Source organism: Jaculus jaculus, chromosome 1 (assembly GCF_020740685.1).
Source record: "Jaculus jaculus isolate mJacJac1 chromosome 1, mJacJac1.mat.Y.cur, whole genome shotgun sequence".
Lineage (NCBI taxonomy): Eukaryota > Metazoa > Chordata > Mammalia > Rodentia > Dipodidae > Jaculus > Jaculus jaculus.
In genome coordinates this window covers 314,781,143-314,797,331 of record NC_059102.1, presented here as the reverse complement: position 1 = coordinate 314,797,331, position 16,189 = coordinate 314,781,143, and the positions used below count along the sequence as shown (strand labels likewise).

At 42.9% G+C, this 16,189-nt stretch overlaps 1 protein-coding gene across 1 annotated transcript; it reads right to left on the bottom strand.

Annotated features, from left to right (window-relative positions):
* Positions 1-2,218: 2,218 nt before the first annotated feature.
* On the bottom strand, positions 2,219-6,985 carry Cfap126 (cilia and flagella associated protein 126). Its single transcript, XM_004671180.3, has 5 exons — positions 6,938-6,985; positions 4,068-4,130; positions 3,858-3,938; positions 2,943-3,119; positions 2,219-2,591 (listed from the first exon to the last, which is right to left on the bottom strand). The coding sequence occupies exons 1-5, from the start codon at positions 6,962-6,964 to the stop codon at positions 2,373-2,375; spliced, it is 567 nt and encodes a 188-aa protein (XP_004671237.2). The 5' UTR covers positions 6,965-6,985; the 3' UTR covers positions 2,219-2,372.
* Positions 6,986-16,189: the final 9,204 nt, after the last annotated feature.

The following is a 16,189-nucleotide window of genomic DNA, read 5'->3' as shown; positions in this document are numbered from 1 at the left end:
GAATCACAGAAGTAGTCAGAGATTTCATGGAGAAGCCTCAGAAAAGAGAAGAAAGTTTATCATGTGAGAGCTTCTGAGTTCAGATTCTAACACCCTTTTTTTTTTTTTTTTTTGTTTTTCAAGGTAGGGTCTCACTCTGGTCCAGGCTGACCTGGAATTAACTCTGTCATCTCAGGGTGGCCTTGAACTCATGGCAATCCTCCTACCTCTGCCTCCCGAATGCTGGGATTAAAGGCGTGCGCCACTATGCCTGGCTTCTACCACCCTTTGAGAACTAGTTATATGGCCTTATGGTACAGTTCATCAAATTTTTTTATTTAGAGGGTTGAGGTATGGTTTCACTCTAGCCCAGACTAACCCAGAATTCATTCTGTAGTCTCAGGGTGGCCTCAAACTTATAGCAGTCCTCCTCCTGTGGCCTTCCAGGTGCTGGAATTAAAGGCAAATTGCCACCACTCCCAGCCCCATAGTTCAGCAAATTATCAGCCAGATACGCAGAGCACTGGAAGTGGCAGCTGCAGGATGATGACCTAAGGGTATAGACTAGGGGACACAAACCAGTGGAGACTTTTTAAGGGTTGTTGAAATCCTAGGGAAAAAAAAAATGATGGGGAAACTTGGTGCTTTCATAGTCCATATTAGGTCAGGCTGTTTGTTGTGGTAAGGAACCAAACCCAGGCCTTCATATGTATATGCAAGTACTGTACCACTGAACTATACCTTAGCCAAAAATTTTGTTTTGCTAGTCATTGCAAACTCTGGAGTAAGAGATCCATCTTGGTAGGATTGAGCTCGGTGGTAAAACCCCTGTCTCCTGTGCATAGGGTCTTGGGTTTGATGCTCAGTGCAGAGAAAATATCACTACAAAATCAATCTCATCACTTGCTGGTAATTAGTTAACACTGTGGGTTGAAGAGGAGTAATAATGAAGCTGATGGTAGTTGGCTAGGAAGATTGTATTCAGATCTACCATTTTGTTTCTTTCATTTTTTAAAATATTTTATTTTTATATATTTGTTTGACAGATAAAAAGGGGGAGAGAGAGAGCAAGAGAGAAGGGGCACGTCAGGGCCTCCAGCCACTGTAAATGAACCCCAGACTCATGGGCCTCCTTGTGCATCTGGCTAACATGGCTCCTGGAGATTCAAACCTGGTTCCTTAGGCTTTGGAGGCAGATGCCTTAACTTTGCTAAGCCATCCCTCGAGCCTTTTTTTTTTTTTTTTTTTGAGGTAGGGTCTTAATTCTAGCCCAGGCTGACATGGAATGCACTATGTAGTATCAGGCTGGCCTTGAACTCATGGCAATCTTCCTACCTCTGCCTCTGGAGTCCTGGGATTAAAGGTGTGCACCACCACACCCGGCTCTCCAGCCTTTTTTTCTTTTCTTAAGGCAGGGCCTCACTGTAGCCCAGGCTGACTGGGAACTCACTCTGTAACCTCAAGCTGGCTTTGTACTCAAGGTGATCCTCTTGCCTCCTGTTGGGATTAAGGGCAAGCTCCACCATGCCCTGCTCACTCAGGCTTTTTTTTTTTTTTTTTTGAGGTAGGGTCTTCCTGTAGTCGAGGCTGACCTAGAATTCAGTATATAATCTCAGGATGGCCTACCTCTGCCTCTCTTGGATTAAAGGCATGTGAACCATTATGCCCAGCCTTTTTATTTATTTATTTTGAGGAGTGGTCTTGCCATATATCTCTGGTTGGCCTGAAACTTGTTATATATTCCAGGCTATGATCCTTGCCTAGCCCTCGGCACTCTTTTATATTTTTAAATATCTATTTTTATTTATTTATTTGGCAGAGAGAGAGAATGGGCATGCCAGGGGCCCCAGCCATTGCAAACGAACTCCAGACACATGTGCTACCCTGTGCATCTGGGTAACGTGGCTCCTGGGGAATAGAACCTGGGTCCTTTAGCTTTGCAGGCGAATGCCTTAACCACTGTGTGATTTTGAAGTTGGTTGTGCATGCTCAGGTTGCAGACAAACGGTAAAGGGCCAGTTCTTTGCAGTTCTGTCCTTGTGTGGTGCACACCAGTGTTCTGTCATTTCTGGAGTATAACTGACTTAATCTTTGTAGAAATGTATTGCACCCTAAACTACTGTAATGTTCTTTTTCCTATCCTGTTTTCCCCAACTCTCCTAATTATGAACTACAAGAGACAAGTCATAGGTTGAAAAAGTCCAGATCAGTAAAAGTTTTAACAAACAATGTTTATTGCTCAAATTTGCCTTTGCTCCTGTTCCATAATTTCTCTGTTCCACATTTCTGATCAGGGGCTCTCACTTATTTCACTCAGCATGGCCCCCTTTTCCCCTAAAAAGTTCCAGGTTTGCATTTCCAGATCTCAGCTACATTAGGACTTGCTCAGTGTTCTAACATTCACGTGGACTTCCAGGTGGGCTCTTAGGAGAGGTGTTTGGAGTTTGGGGACCTGGAGTGTGACCTGCAGAGGGGTGCGAGCTTTGAGTTTGATCTGGGGACTCACTATTGCCATCTGGGGAGCTTGGAATTATGGTTGGGTTTGGTGCTTGGTGTACTGTCTTTGTGTTACACTTCTTTCTGGGTTTCTTCTGACTGTCTGGATCATGGGGCTGTCAGGATGAGAATGGGAAAAAAGAGAATCACATTTCTGGTCATGCCCAAGTTCCCTCCTCCTCTTCTGCCATGGACAAGGTCGGGGTTCAAATAAGAATAGTTAAATTTACCCTCCTATTGGGATTAGATTAGTTTCTCCTGGGGAGAGTGAAGGATGTTAAATACCCTTAGTTCATCCCTTTGGGCCTTAGAAAGTGATTAGGGATGAGACATGATAAGGCAGAACTGCTTAGAGGTTCCCTCTCCTGGAATAGAGACTGACATAACAGATACTTTTTAGGTTAAAAAAAAAAAAAAAAAAGCAATGAAGACAGTAGGTCTTGGGAATAAATGGGAAAAATAGGTACCTTGCCTAAGATTTCAGGTTGCAATCCATTAGAGGCTTTGAGTAAATCCGGATTTTTCTGTATCCATTTGGTGAGGGAGGCGGCAGCAGCTGTTGTACGGGAGGTCAAGGTCACCCGAGCAGGAGGAACCCTAAGGGGCATTTGCCATGTGCCCATGAAGGAACCCCAAGGACTTGCCTAAAAGGAAAAAGGATTCCTTAGCAGGACTTTCCTCTACCCACAATTGTCCACTGTCCTCTGTCTTCCATTCTTTACCCTTAAAAATGCCTAATGAAGGGCTGGAGAGATGGCTTAGCTGTGAAGGCATTTGCCTATAAGTCCTAAAGGACCCATGAAAGCCAGATGCACAAGGGGACACATGCATCAGGACTTCATTTGCAGTAGCTAAGGCCCTGGTGTGCCTATTCTCTGTCTCTCTGTCTCTCTCTCTCTCTCTCTCACACACACACTCAGATAAATATACATATATGTGTGTATATATATATTTATTTTTGTTTTTCGAGGTAGGGTCTCACTCTAGCCTAGGCTGACCTGAAACTCGCTATAGTGGCCTTGAACCCATGGCGATCCTCCTACCTCTGCCTCCCAAGTGCTGGGATTAAAGGCATGAGCCACCACACCCAGCTATAAATAAAATATTTTAAAAATAAAAATGCTTAACGAAACAAGGCTGAGAATCTTCCCTCCCCCGCCCCAGGTAAATTATGGTAAGTCCCCATGTATAAGTATCATTGCCTGAAAACGTTTGTTGCTACGGCTCCTCAGTTTAAGACTGTAGTACAACTTAGTGGCTGGCAGTTTGCGGTACTCACAACGTTAACATTTGACCTTTAATTTTCCAGATAGTGGCTGTACTCACCCAGTTTTATGCTGCAGTTCTTACCTGTTGGCTATGAATGGAGATTAGGGTCTCACCTTGGAACGGGGCACTGAAGGCAACAGATGACCTCGGTCATTGGCAATGATCTGAGTGTAGCCTTCTTGGGAAGAGATTCTCTGTGGAGAGAGAAGTGCTTCCAGTGACAAAGTAGGAGGAAATCAGAGTACCAAACAGCATCTGAGGACTTGAGAACATGATGTGAATCACCACTCACGGGCCCTGTAGGGGCACTGAACACCAAATACCTCTTTTGTTGGCTTGGCAGGAGACCAGTTCCGCAGGTACTTGGGTGAGAAAGCACTTTCATACTGTGGAGAGAAACACAATCCCTATGAGGCTCTAAGGGCTTCTCTTCAGTCAAAGGCCCCAACAGCTAGTAGGCTCTAGCTCACTACATACACTCTGAAATGGGTGGAGGGAGGAAGAGATCTTAACAGAGGTGGGAAGTAGGCTCATAGATTACATGTGAGTGGAAAGCAAAAGAGGGGAAGAAAGGAAATCAACTCCAGTGGGGAGGGAACAGTTGTGAACAAAGTATGCTGACATGTATGAAATGCCACAAGAAAACCTAATTTTTTTATATAGTAACCTTAAAAAATAATTTTAGGGCTGGAGAGGTGGCTTAGTGGTTAAGTGCTTGCCTGTGAAGCCTAAAGACCCTGGTTCGAGGCTCAGTTCCCAGGACCCACGTTAGCCACATGCACAAGGGAGTGAACATGTCTGGAGTTCATTTGCAGTGGCTGGAGACCCTGGGGCACCCATTCTCTCTCCCTCCCTCTCTCTCTCTCTCTCTCTCTCTCTCTCTCTCTCTCTCTCTCTCTGCCTCTTTCTCTCACTGTTGCTCTCAAATAAATAAAAATAAGGAAAAATTTTAAATGTATAATTTCCTTTTAAATTTTGTATATTTTTGGTTTTTTGAGGTAGCATCTCACTACCTCAAGCTGACCTGGAATTTACTAGTAGTCTCAGGTGTGTGTGTGTGTGTGTGTGCGCACACGAGTGGACAAGTACACATGTTCCACGAGTGTGGAGGTCAGAGGACAACTTTGGGGTTGGTCTCACTTCCACTTTATTTTGAGGCAGGGTCTCTCAATGGTGTTCACCTCTCCATTCATGAGACTTCAGAAAATTCTCCTGTTCCTGCCTCCCTTCTCTATAGCTGCACCGAGATCTCAGAAGCCCACCACAGTGCTGGCCATGGTGGTGCACGCCTTTAATCCCAGAACTCGGCAAGCAGAGGTAGGAGGAGCACTGTGAGTTCGAGACCAGCCTGAGACTACATAGTGAATTCCAGGCCAGCCTGGACTAGAGCAAGGCCCTACCTGCAAAAACAAAAGAGAAGCCCACCACAGCTTCTGGCTTTTATATATATATATATATATATAATGTAGAGTCTGGGGATCCCAACTCAGGTACTCAGAATTGAGTAGCAAGCTCTTTATCCAATGAGCCATCTCCCTAGCCCTGTTTTTGTAATTCTGAGGATCGAATCCAAGACCTTGTGCATTCTAGGCAAGTACAAGGTCATAATCTTTTGGTCTAGACATGTGTGTGCAACATGTAGGCAGTGGCCACGTGTAATGTTAAGCACTTAAAATATGACTAGTCCAAATTGAGGTGCTTGGTAAGTATAAAACACACTGCTCAGAGGTTGAGTGCTTGCCTACCATGTCCAAAACGCTGGGCTCACTCCTAGCACAAGGGTAGAGATGGGCATACATTAGATTTTGAAGATTTAGTACAAAAGAAGAATTTAAAATACTTATTTAGTTTGTCCCAAGTAGGGCCTCACTGTAGCCCAGGCTGACCTGGAACTCACTGTCCCAGGCTGGCCTTGAACTCACAGTGATCCTCCTACCTCTGCCTCCCAAGTGCTGGGATTAAAGATGTGTGCCACCATTTATCTTTAAGAAAATATTTATTTATTTAAGAGAGAGAATGGGTGAACCAAGGCTTCTAGCCACTGCAAGCAAACTTCAGACAAATGCATCACTTTCTGCATCTTCTGACTCATGTGGATACTAGGGAATTGAACCTGGATCCTTAAGCTTCACAGGCAAGCACCTTAACCCTAAGCCATCTCTTCAGCCTTACTTATCTTTTTTAAAAATGTTTTTAAAATTTTTATTTGGGTCCTGGAAAATTGAACCTGAGTATTTTGGCTTTGCAGACAAGTACCTCAACCACTAAGCCATTTCTCCGGCCCCTCTTTATCTTTTTGAGGTAGGGTCTTACTACCCTTGAACTCATGTCCGTTCTCCTGTCTCTGTCTCCTGGTTTCTGGGATTATAAGTGTGTACCACCATGCCCTACGGTTTTTGTGGATGAGTATCTGCATTGCATTGATAAAATGCAACTCGGCATGGTGGCACATGTCTATAATCCCAGCACTTCGCAGGCTAAGGCAGGAGGATTGGGAGTTTGAGCTAGATAGCAAAACCCTGTCACAAAAAGAAACAAAATAAAAATCCTGTTTGTTTTTTGGAGACGAGTTTTCATGTATCCCAGATTGGCCTCAAACTCTGTATAGATCCCAGGATAGCTAGCCTTGAACTCCTGATCCTTCTTCTACCTCCCAGGTGCTGAAATTACAAGTGTGCACCACTGCACCTAGCTCAGTTACTCTATTTTAAAATTTGTCAAACTTTTTGTGGATAACTTTCATGTAAGTGTCTACATGTTATGTCTTGAGTTTGCTAGTTGGCTGACAAAGCCTAAAATATTTACTCTGGCCTGTAAACAAAAAAAGAAAGAAATGCTGCCTTCTAGTTTGCACTACAGATTTAACCCAGAGGTACTTTTGCTTGTCCCTGTGCCCTCCCAACCTTGAGGTAAAACTATCTCAACCCGCTGTCAGCATCTCTTCAAAAATCAGTTTTAATGGCACATGCCTTTAATCCCAGCACTCGGGATGCAAAGATAGGAGGATTGCTATGAGTTCAAGGCCAGACTGAGACTACTTAGTGAATTCCAGGACAGTCTGGGCTACAGCGAGACCCTACCTTGAAAAACAAAACAACAACAAAAAAATCAGAGTCCTAAGGGAGGAGTCAGTCCAAACATAAACCCTGGAAAGGTAAATTAAATGTGAAAGAAATGGAGAAAGAGAATTTACCTGGTTAGCACTGTAGTTAGTGGCCATGATCCTGTGCTGTTTACATTGGTTGCCTGGCAACTGCAGAAGCCAACCTTCTGGAAGTACCTTCCAATCAGCAGCAGTTGTCAGTCTATTGCTTCTGTGACCCACACTGCCCCCTTCCTTTTTTCTCTGAAATTGAGTTTCATTTTCATTTTAGAGAGGTGAGGGACTGAGTAAACTTCAGAAAAATAACTATCAGCCCTCTTCCCTTTTGTTTTGGTTTTTCGAGGTAGGTCTCAGTCTAGCTCAGGTTGACCTGAAATTCACTATGTAGTCTCAGGGTGGTCTCGAACTCATGGCAATCCTCCTGCCTCTGCTGGGATTAAAGACACGTGCCACCAAACCCAGCCCTCTCCCCAGCTTAACTGTTTAAGAGCTTCCAGATAGGCTTTGACATCCTTTTTTTTTTTTTTTTTTTTTTGAGGTAGGGTTTTACTCCAGCCCAGGCTGACCTGGAATTCACTATGTAGTCTCAGGGTAGCCTTGAGCTATCTCTCTCTCTCTGTCCATAGACAGACAGACAGACAGACAGATAGATATGTCTTTAACCACCTTAACAAACCCTAAGAGCTGGTTTGGTAGGCAGTGTGGGATAATGAACCAGAAATGGAGGATTGAGCCATTATTTAACATGGGAACTAGGAAGCCATATGACATCTGACCTCCCTTCACTAACTATATTGATTCATTTCTATTTTACAGTGTGTGATAAAGTGAATAAAAGGTCTAGAAAACATTAAAACATAGTGAACTCAATACTGGTGAGACACTGCTTCTGGGGCCTACTATTTATTTTAATTTTCTCAGAAAAACAAAGGAACAAATCTAAAAAGCGACAAACTCAAAATATGTTTCCAAAAGGAAATATCTTGCCCTTGGTCCTTAAATGACTCTTTTCTCCTCCATGGCTCTGTAGAATAACAGAAACTGAGGATCTAGGCGCTTAATACTGGCTAGGATAAGAGCAGGCAAGACCCAGTACAAGGAGCTTGAAGCAGGGATGATGAAAGAATGTGAAGAGTTGAAAGCCCTAGGCTTGGAGAATTCAGTGGTGGTGCCAGAACACGAGTCTAACATATATGTAGGAATCTGATACTCACCTAAATTGTATTATAGGGGGAGGAGCTTACACAAGGCCACAACCTCCTCAAGGATTTATATGGAGACAGTTAACTGTTGCTAGGGGGAGGGGCTTGTGAGGCTCCACCCCTCCCTGAGGATCCACTGTCAGTTACTGGAAGGGAAAGACATTTTCTTCAGTGGTGTAGCCACTGGTAAGTTGTCCGTGCTCCTGAAAGCAAACAAAACCTAATACACATGAAAGTAGGAGACTGACTAGTTGGGAAGAGGAAGAGCCCAGTGGGAATTTGAGGGAGATAAGAGGGGTAATGGTAGGTAAATACAATCAAAACATTATATATATGTCTCTGTGTGTATGTGTGTGTATGACATAATGAAACACATTATGCTTAACATATATTAATAAAGTGATAAATAAATTCATATTATATCCATCAACTAGGTTGTGAGGAGAATGATAAGGGCTTTGTTGATTTTGTGTGTGTGTGAAGATTGAACACTAAGGGCTGGAGAAATGGCTTAGTGGTTAAGGCGCTTGCCTGCAAAGCCTAACTACCCTGGTTTTATTTCCCAGGACCCACATCAAGCCCAATGCACAAAGTGGCACAGGCATCTGGAGGTTGTTTGAATGGCTGAAGGCCCTGGCACAGCCATTCTCTCTGTCTCTCTCTCTCTGTCTCTCACTCCTAGCAAATAAATAATTTTTTTAAAAGATTAAACACTAAGAATTAAATTGTCAGAGCCGGGAGTGATGGCGCATGCCTTTAATCCCAGCACTCGGGAGGCAGAGGTAGGAGGATCACCATGAGTTCGAGGCCAGCCTGAGACTACATAGAGAATTCCAGGTCAGCCTGAGCTAGACTGAGATCCTACCTTGAAAAACCAAAAATAAAATAATAATAATAATAATAATAAATTGTCCAAAGGAACAGATCCCTGAGAACCAGGTGTGGTGACACATTCCTGTGGTCCCCAGCACTCAGGATGCAGAGGCAGGGAGATCTCTGGTTTGATGTTGGCCTAGGCTACATACTAAGTCCCTGCCTCAAAAAACAAAAATCAGAGGGCTGGAGAAATGGCTTAGCAGTTAAGGCATTTGCCTGCAAAGCCAAAGGATCCCAGTTTGATTCTTCAGTACCCATGTAAACCAGATGCTCAAGTGGGTGCATACATCTGGAGTTTGTTTGCAGTGGCCTGAGGCCCTGGTGTACCCATTCTCTCTCTCTCTCTCTCTCTCTCTCTCTCTCTCTCTCTCTCTCTCTCTCTCTCTCTCTCTGCCTCTTTCTCAAATAAATAAGTAAATAAATAAAATATATTTTTAAAAAATCACCAGACATGATGGTGCATGCCTTTAGATCCCAGCACTCAGGATGCAAAAAGCAGAGATAAGAGGATTGCTTTGAGTTCCAGGCCACCCGAGACAGGCTAGAGCAAAACCTTACCTCAAACAAACAAACAACAACAACCGAAAAAAAAAAAAAAAGGATGAGGATAATTGTTAGTCCTTTCTTCCCCAAAAATCCTCAACCCAACCAACACACCAAGCATAATGTCACTCCTAACCCTGCTAGAGATGGAAGTAAAAATAGCTCTTGTTTCATAGGCTTTGACAGTTCCCAGCTGGATCATGTGACTGTGCCTGGTCCCTGTGGTTTCTCATTACTCTCAAATGATGGCATAGATGGGAGTTATTTAAGGACCACGGACTGACTTTTGCTCTAAAATATCCATTTTGTTTGTTAAAGTTACAGTAACATTCATTCATCATTTCTTAGAATTTATTTTTTTAACATTTTAAAAATATTTATTTTATTTGAGAGAGAGAGATAGAATGGGAGTGCCAGAGCTTCCAGCCACTGCTTACGGATTCCAGACACATGCGCCCCCTGTGCATCTGGCTTATGTGGGTCCTGGAGAATCGAACCAGAATCCTTTGGCTTTCAGGCAAATGCCTTAACCGCTATGCCATCTCTCCAGCCCCATTTCTTAGAATTTCTGTCTTCAGCTGGTATGTTTGTTTGTTTTTTTTTCTTTTTGACAGATTCTCATGTAGCCAGGATGTAGCTGACTTTGAATTGATCTGCTTCTACTTCCCAAGTGTTAGAATTATAGATGTGAACCATCTCTCCCTCACGCAACAATTATCACATATGATTACACTGCTATCAGAAAAATATGTGTCTATAATTCCAAAACTTGGGAGGATCACCATGAGTTCGAGGCCTTGATTCTGAAAGCTGGAAACTTCTCAGGTGGTCACATCTGGAGGGAGGGCACACTCACAGCCCAAAGCAGCATAAGACATGGCTAGCTGGGATTTAATCCATGCTCTAATTAGAAAACAAAATGAAACTCATTTTTGTTAAATTGAAAAAAAAATACTTGTACATGGAGAAAAATGTTCTTTGTTTATGGAAAAACAATGTGAAAATTTAATCTCCATTTGACTTCAACTCCTAGTCTTACTCCTCAGAGGCATTTGCTATTAATATTTTCTTGTGTCTTCGTCCAGAAATAATGTATGCATTCAAACCTTAGTTAGAGCAAGCTGTCCACATTTCATTGTGATTTGCTTTTAGGTATCTTGTGGAGGCTATTTTTTCATGGCAGTGTAATATTCCATTTTGAGGTATATATACCATAATTTATTCAGACCCTTATTGACAACCATTTTGGTTATTTATGGTCTTTTGCTGATAGACATTGCTACAGTGAAAATCTATATGTATACATATATCTATTATATATGTACATATGCATATATCTTTATAAACATGTAATCTGTAAATTCCTCAAAGTAGCTAGAGAGATGGCTAAGAGGTTAAGGCACTTGCTTGCAAAGCCTAACAGCCTGTGTTCAATTCTCCAGTACCCACATCAAGCTAGAAGGACAAGGTGATGCACGCAAGGACAGGAGACCCTGGCACATCCATTCTCTCTTTCTCTCCTTGCAAGTAAATTTAAGAAAATTTAATAAATAAATTTCTCAAAGAGCCGGGCGTGGTGGTGCCTTTAATCCCAGAACTCGGGAGGCAGAGTTAGGAGGATTGCTGTGAGTTCAAGGCCACCCTGAGAATACATAGTGAATTCTAGGTCAGCCTGAGCTAGAGTGAGACCCTACCTCAGAAAACCAAAAAGAAAAAAAATTTTTTTTTCAAAGTACATTGCAAAGTTGAAAAGTTTGTACATTTAAACTATGAACAAAGGGTGTTGGGAAGATGGCAGTTAAAGGAGCTTTTGCTTACTTTCAAAGCCTGCTGGCCACCCACATAAAGCAGACACAAAAAGTGGAACAAACATCTGGCATTTGTTTGCAGTGGCAAGAGCCTTGGCATGCCCATACACACGCACATGCACACACATGCATGTGCATGTCTCAGTGATGTTACATGTAAAGTAAGGATAATCTTGAGTATTAAAACATGTAACAAGCCGGGTGTGGTGGTACATGCCTTTAATCCCAGCACTTGGGAGGCAGAGGTGGGAGGATCACCGAGCGTTTGAGGCCACCCTGAAACTGCATAGTGAATTCCAGGTCAGCCTGAGCCAGAGCCAGATCCTACCTCGAAAAACAAAAATGAAACAAAGCACAAAAACCATATGTAACATACCCTGGAAGGGTGCCTGTCACATAACGAGAATTTTAGCATTGTTATTGGCTTAAGAGAAACACCGCTCTGGGTATCTTACACAGAAAAGGGAAGTTTATGAGAAAATTACAGGAGGATTGATACATTCCAAAGGTGGGTCATACAGTTTGAGCTTCAAAGGAGATGAGCGTATGGAAGGTAGAACGTGATCAGGAAGAGAGTTTCTCTCTCATCCATTATCTGTCTTTCACTGCACTGACTGATTCTTAGTTCTCCACAAGCCAGCCAACATGATTTGTTCTGAGCCTGAGAGCCCATCACCTGAGATGATCTGGGTTGTACCATAAGAGTCTGATAATAGTACAGAAAGAACAAATAGAAGCCAGCCAGGCATGGTGGCGCATGCCTTTAATCCCAGCACTCAGGAAACAGAGGTAGGAGGATCACCGTGAGTTTGATGCCGGCCTGAGACTACATAGTGAATTCCAGGTCAGCAGCCTGGGCTAGAGTGACACCCTACATGAAAAAAAAAAAAAAAAAAAAATTTAAAGAAATCTATATTTTGGATATTATTATTACTTTTTTTGTTTGTTTTTGATTTTTTGAAGTAGGGTCTCACTGTAGATCAGGCTGACCTAGAATTTGCTATGTAGTCTTAGGGTGGCCTTGAACTCAGAATGATCTTCCTAGTTCTGCCTCCTGAATCCTGGGGTTAAAGGCATGCGCCACCACACCTGGTTCTTATTATTTCATCCTTTTTTTTTTTAAAGGGAGGGGTGTTTCGTTTAGTTTCATTTATTTATTTGAGAGTGACAGACAGAGAAAGAGGCAGAGAGAGAGAAAGAATGGGCATATCTGGGCCTTCAGCCACTGCATACGAACTCCAGATGCATGTGCCAGCTTGTGTATCTGGCTTACGTGGATACTGCGGAATCGAGCCTTGAACCAGGATCCGTAGGCTTCACAAGCAAGCGCTTAACCACTAAGCCATCTCTCCAGCTCTTATTATTTCATCTTAATGCATGCAGACTTTTATAATTGCATACATCATATATTGATCATATGTTGAACATTAACCTTTTCTAAACTTTATGTGTCGTTGCATATAAGCATACCAGTAGCATAAATTTATAAAATGAAATTATGAAACGACATTGGCTAGAGCCAGACCCTACCTCAAAAAAAAAAAAAAAAAGTAGTGCATGCATCTGGAGTTCATTTGCAGGAACTAAAGGGTCTGGCACACCCATTCATTCTGTCTCTGTCTCTTTCTCTCCTTGTAAATAAATAAAATGAGAATGAGGCTTTTGTCTACTTTTGAACTATTCATACCCTGGGCTCTGTAGAGTTCTTTACAGGAGCTGAAAGCACTTTGTACACAGCAAGCCCTGGAAGATGCCCGGCTACAGGTGTAGAAGCCGCGGTTTCAAAACTGATTTCAGTTAAACTCCTTTTCTTCCCTGATACTAAGGCTCCCCCTAGTGGAAATTTCTGTTACAGCCTCATTCAGCCCCCTCTATCTCTCCCCTTCCCTAATAATTCCCTCACATGTCTGTTCTCTTTGGGAGTCAGCATCTCTTTGTGTAGCCCAGACTATACTTCCAGCTACTCGAGGGACTGTGGCAGAAGGATCAGGAGTTCAAACTGCTTGGGGAACACAGCGAGTAATTTAGTGAGCGTCTGTCACAAAAATAAAATCAGGTGTGGTGCCGCATGTCTTTAATCCCAGCACTCAGGAGGCCGAGGTAGGAGGATCCCTGTGAGTTCGAGGTCAGCCTAAGACTACAGGTCAGCCTGGGCTAGAGCAAGACTCTACCTCAAAAAATCAAATAAAATTAAATAAATTTAAAGGTGGTGGGGGGCTGGAGAGATGGCTTAGAGTTAAGCACTTGCCTGTGAAGCCTAAGAACCTGGGTTTGAGGCCTATTCCTCAGGTCCCACGCAAGCCAGATGCACAAGAGGGTGCATGCATCTGGAGTTCATTTGCAGTGGCATGCCCATTCTCTATCTATCTGCCTCTTGCTCTCTCTGTATGTCTGTCGCTATCAAATAAATAAAAACAAACATAAAAGTTAAAAAAGGAAAGAAAGAAAGAAAGAAATGAAGTAGCTAGGTGTGGTGGTGTATGCCTTTCTCCCAGCACTTGGGAGGCAGAGGTAGGAGAATCGCTGTGAGTTCAAGGCCAGCTTGAGACTACATAATAAATTCCAGGTCAGCCTGGGCTAGAGTGAGACCCTGTCTCCAAAAGGAAAAAAAAGTAAGTAACAAGGAGTAAATTTATTTTACAAGTGGGGAAATGAGAGACATGGGAAGTGCTGAAAGACAAAAAGATTTGCATAATTTGCCTCCAAACGATGAAAGAGCCTCGGCTTCATAAGGGAAAAAAAGTCCCTACCACCTCTGCCCAGAAAGAGGTAATTGATAAGGTTCTATCACTGGTTTTCAGGGACATCAGTCCCCTCACAGCCCTGCCCCAGGGAGCGACTCTGGAAAGGAACAGTGATGTGTAAGGGACAAGGAGCGATTGAGCCAGGTATGTAGTAGCACAAGGCACAGTCCAGGCACACCTCCCAACCCGCAGGACCAACCCACAGGGCACTGACACAGGTGAGACATATGAACCAGAGAAAAGACTTATTAGTGTGCAGGAACCTAGAGCGGCCTCTTCCAGTATTTGTATCCTGGGTTCCTGTAAGTCATGTGACCTTGTACAGTGGAAACCACTAAGTGGAGGGCTAACCTCTCTGGTTTATAAATGTACTATGTTCTTTCTCATTCTAAGTTGTACTGTAATACCACCCTTTATGCCAGCTAAGAATTCTGATATATGCTACAACATGGGTGAAATCTGAGGACATTATGCTAAGTGAAATAAGTCAGTCACATGAGGATAAATGTACAAATCCTCTTCTATGAAGCACTTACAATAGTCAAATTACTAGTGACTGAAAGTAAAATGTGGTTGCCAGAGCTAGGAAAGGGGAAATGGAAAATTATTTTAATGGGTACAGAGTTGTGCAAGATGAAGAGTTCTAGAAGTGGATGGTGGTGGTGATGGTTGAAAACAACTGGAGGTCATGCTCCTAAAGTGTATATTCAAAAATTAGGCAGGGGTGATGGTGTGTGCCTTTAATCCTAGCAGGCAGAGGTAGGAGGATCACTGTGAGTTCCAGGCCACCCTGAGACTACATAGTGAATTCCAGGTCAGCCTGGGCCAGAGTGAACCCTACCTCAAAAGGCCAAATAAAATAAAATAAAATATTTTTTAAAAAAGAAAGAAATTTGTCATGGTGGAAACCAACTGCCCTCCAATTGGACTGGAGGCCCGCTCCACAGGGGGGATCTCATCCCTGATAATAAAAGCTTAAAACAGGGGTAGTCATGAGCCCTAGGGGTGTAACATCTGCTGATGTCTGGAAAAATGTATTTACTATGCTTATCAAACTGTCCAGTAAGTACTTCTCTTAATATTTATACCCTTATATTAATGCTATTCTCACTTTGGGTAGAGTATCTTTTCTTTTCAGATGGCAGTGATTTTGGGATGACTCAGAAGGTATCATAGTGCTGGAAAGAAGTGACTGGAGTACTGAGTCACATCTCGATTATACCTTCCAAGGGTCAGAGTCTAATGCAGAAGAGGTGGCAGAAAGAATATAAGAGCCAAAGGAAGGGTAGGACTCCTTACAACATGCTCCTCCAGACATAAAAATGGCCTGGATATCCATGACCTCATAGTGCCTGACACTACCTACACAAGACCATCATAAGAGGAAGAAAAGATCATGACATCAAAATAAAAGAGAGACTGATTGAGATGGGGAGGGGATGTTGGGAGCTATGAACCAAACCTCGGCCATGGTGACAGAAACCACCATATAGCAAGTTAAGTTTCTATTTCCTCATTTAATGATCTATTACCAGAAATGAAGGAGCTGTTACGCCTAGGTGATAGCCTCTCCTGGTGCTGCTGGTAATTGATGAAGAAACAAAGAAATTGCATTTAGCCAGTAAACCTGGGATCTCTGGCCTGATTATGACTCCTTCCCCCTACAACCCTATAAAAACCTATGTGTAAAAATAAACTTTGAGACCTTGACAAATACCTAGCTTGGTCTCCTTCTTGTGTCTGTTTGCCTCCCCCATTCAGGTTAGCTTCTCCCTGAGTCCTTGTTCAACTCCCCGCTGGCCCGGGGCAAGGGGATATGATGGGGAATGGAATTTCAAAGGGGAAAGTGGGGAAGGGGAGGGTATTACCATGGGATACTTTTTATAATCATGGAAAATGTTAATAAAAATTGAGAAAAATAAAAGAAAGAAAGAAATTTAAGCATAGGAAAGGTAAATAACTTCCTCAAGAGTACACAGCCAGAGAACTGCAGTAATCTGGCAAACTCCCCCCACCCACCCCCACACAAAATGGCTTGCTTTCACAGTGACTTTGAGGCTCATACATACTGTATGAATCAGGAGCCCATTCCTTTTTGGTTTTGGTTTTGCTTTTTATTATTTATTCACTTTTGAGGCAGAGTCTTACTGTAGCCCAGGCTGACCTGGA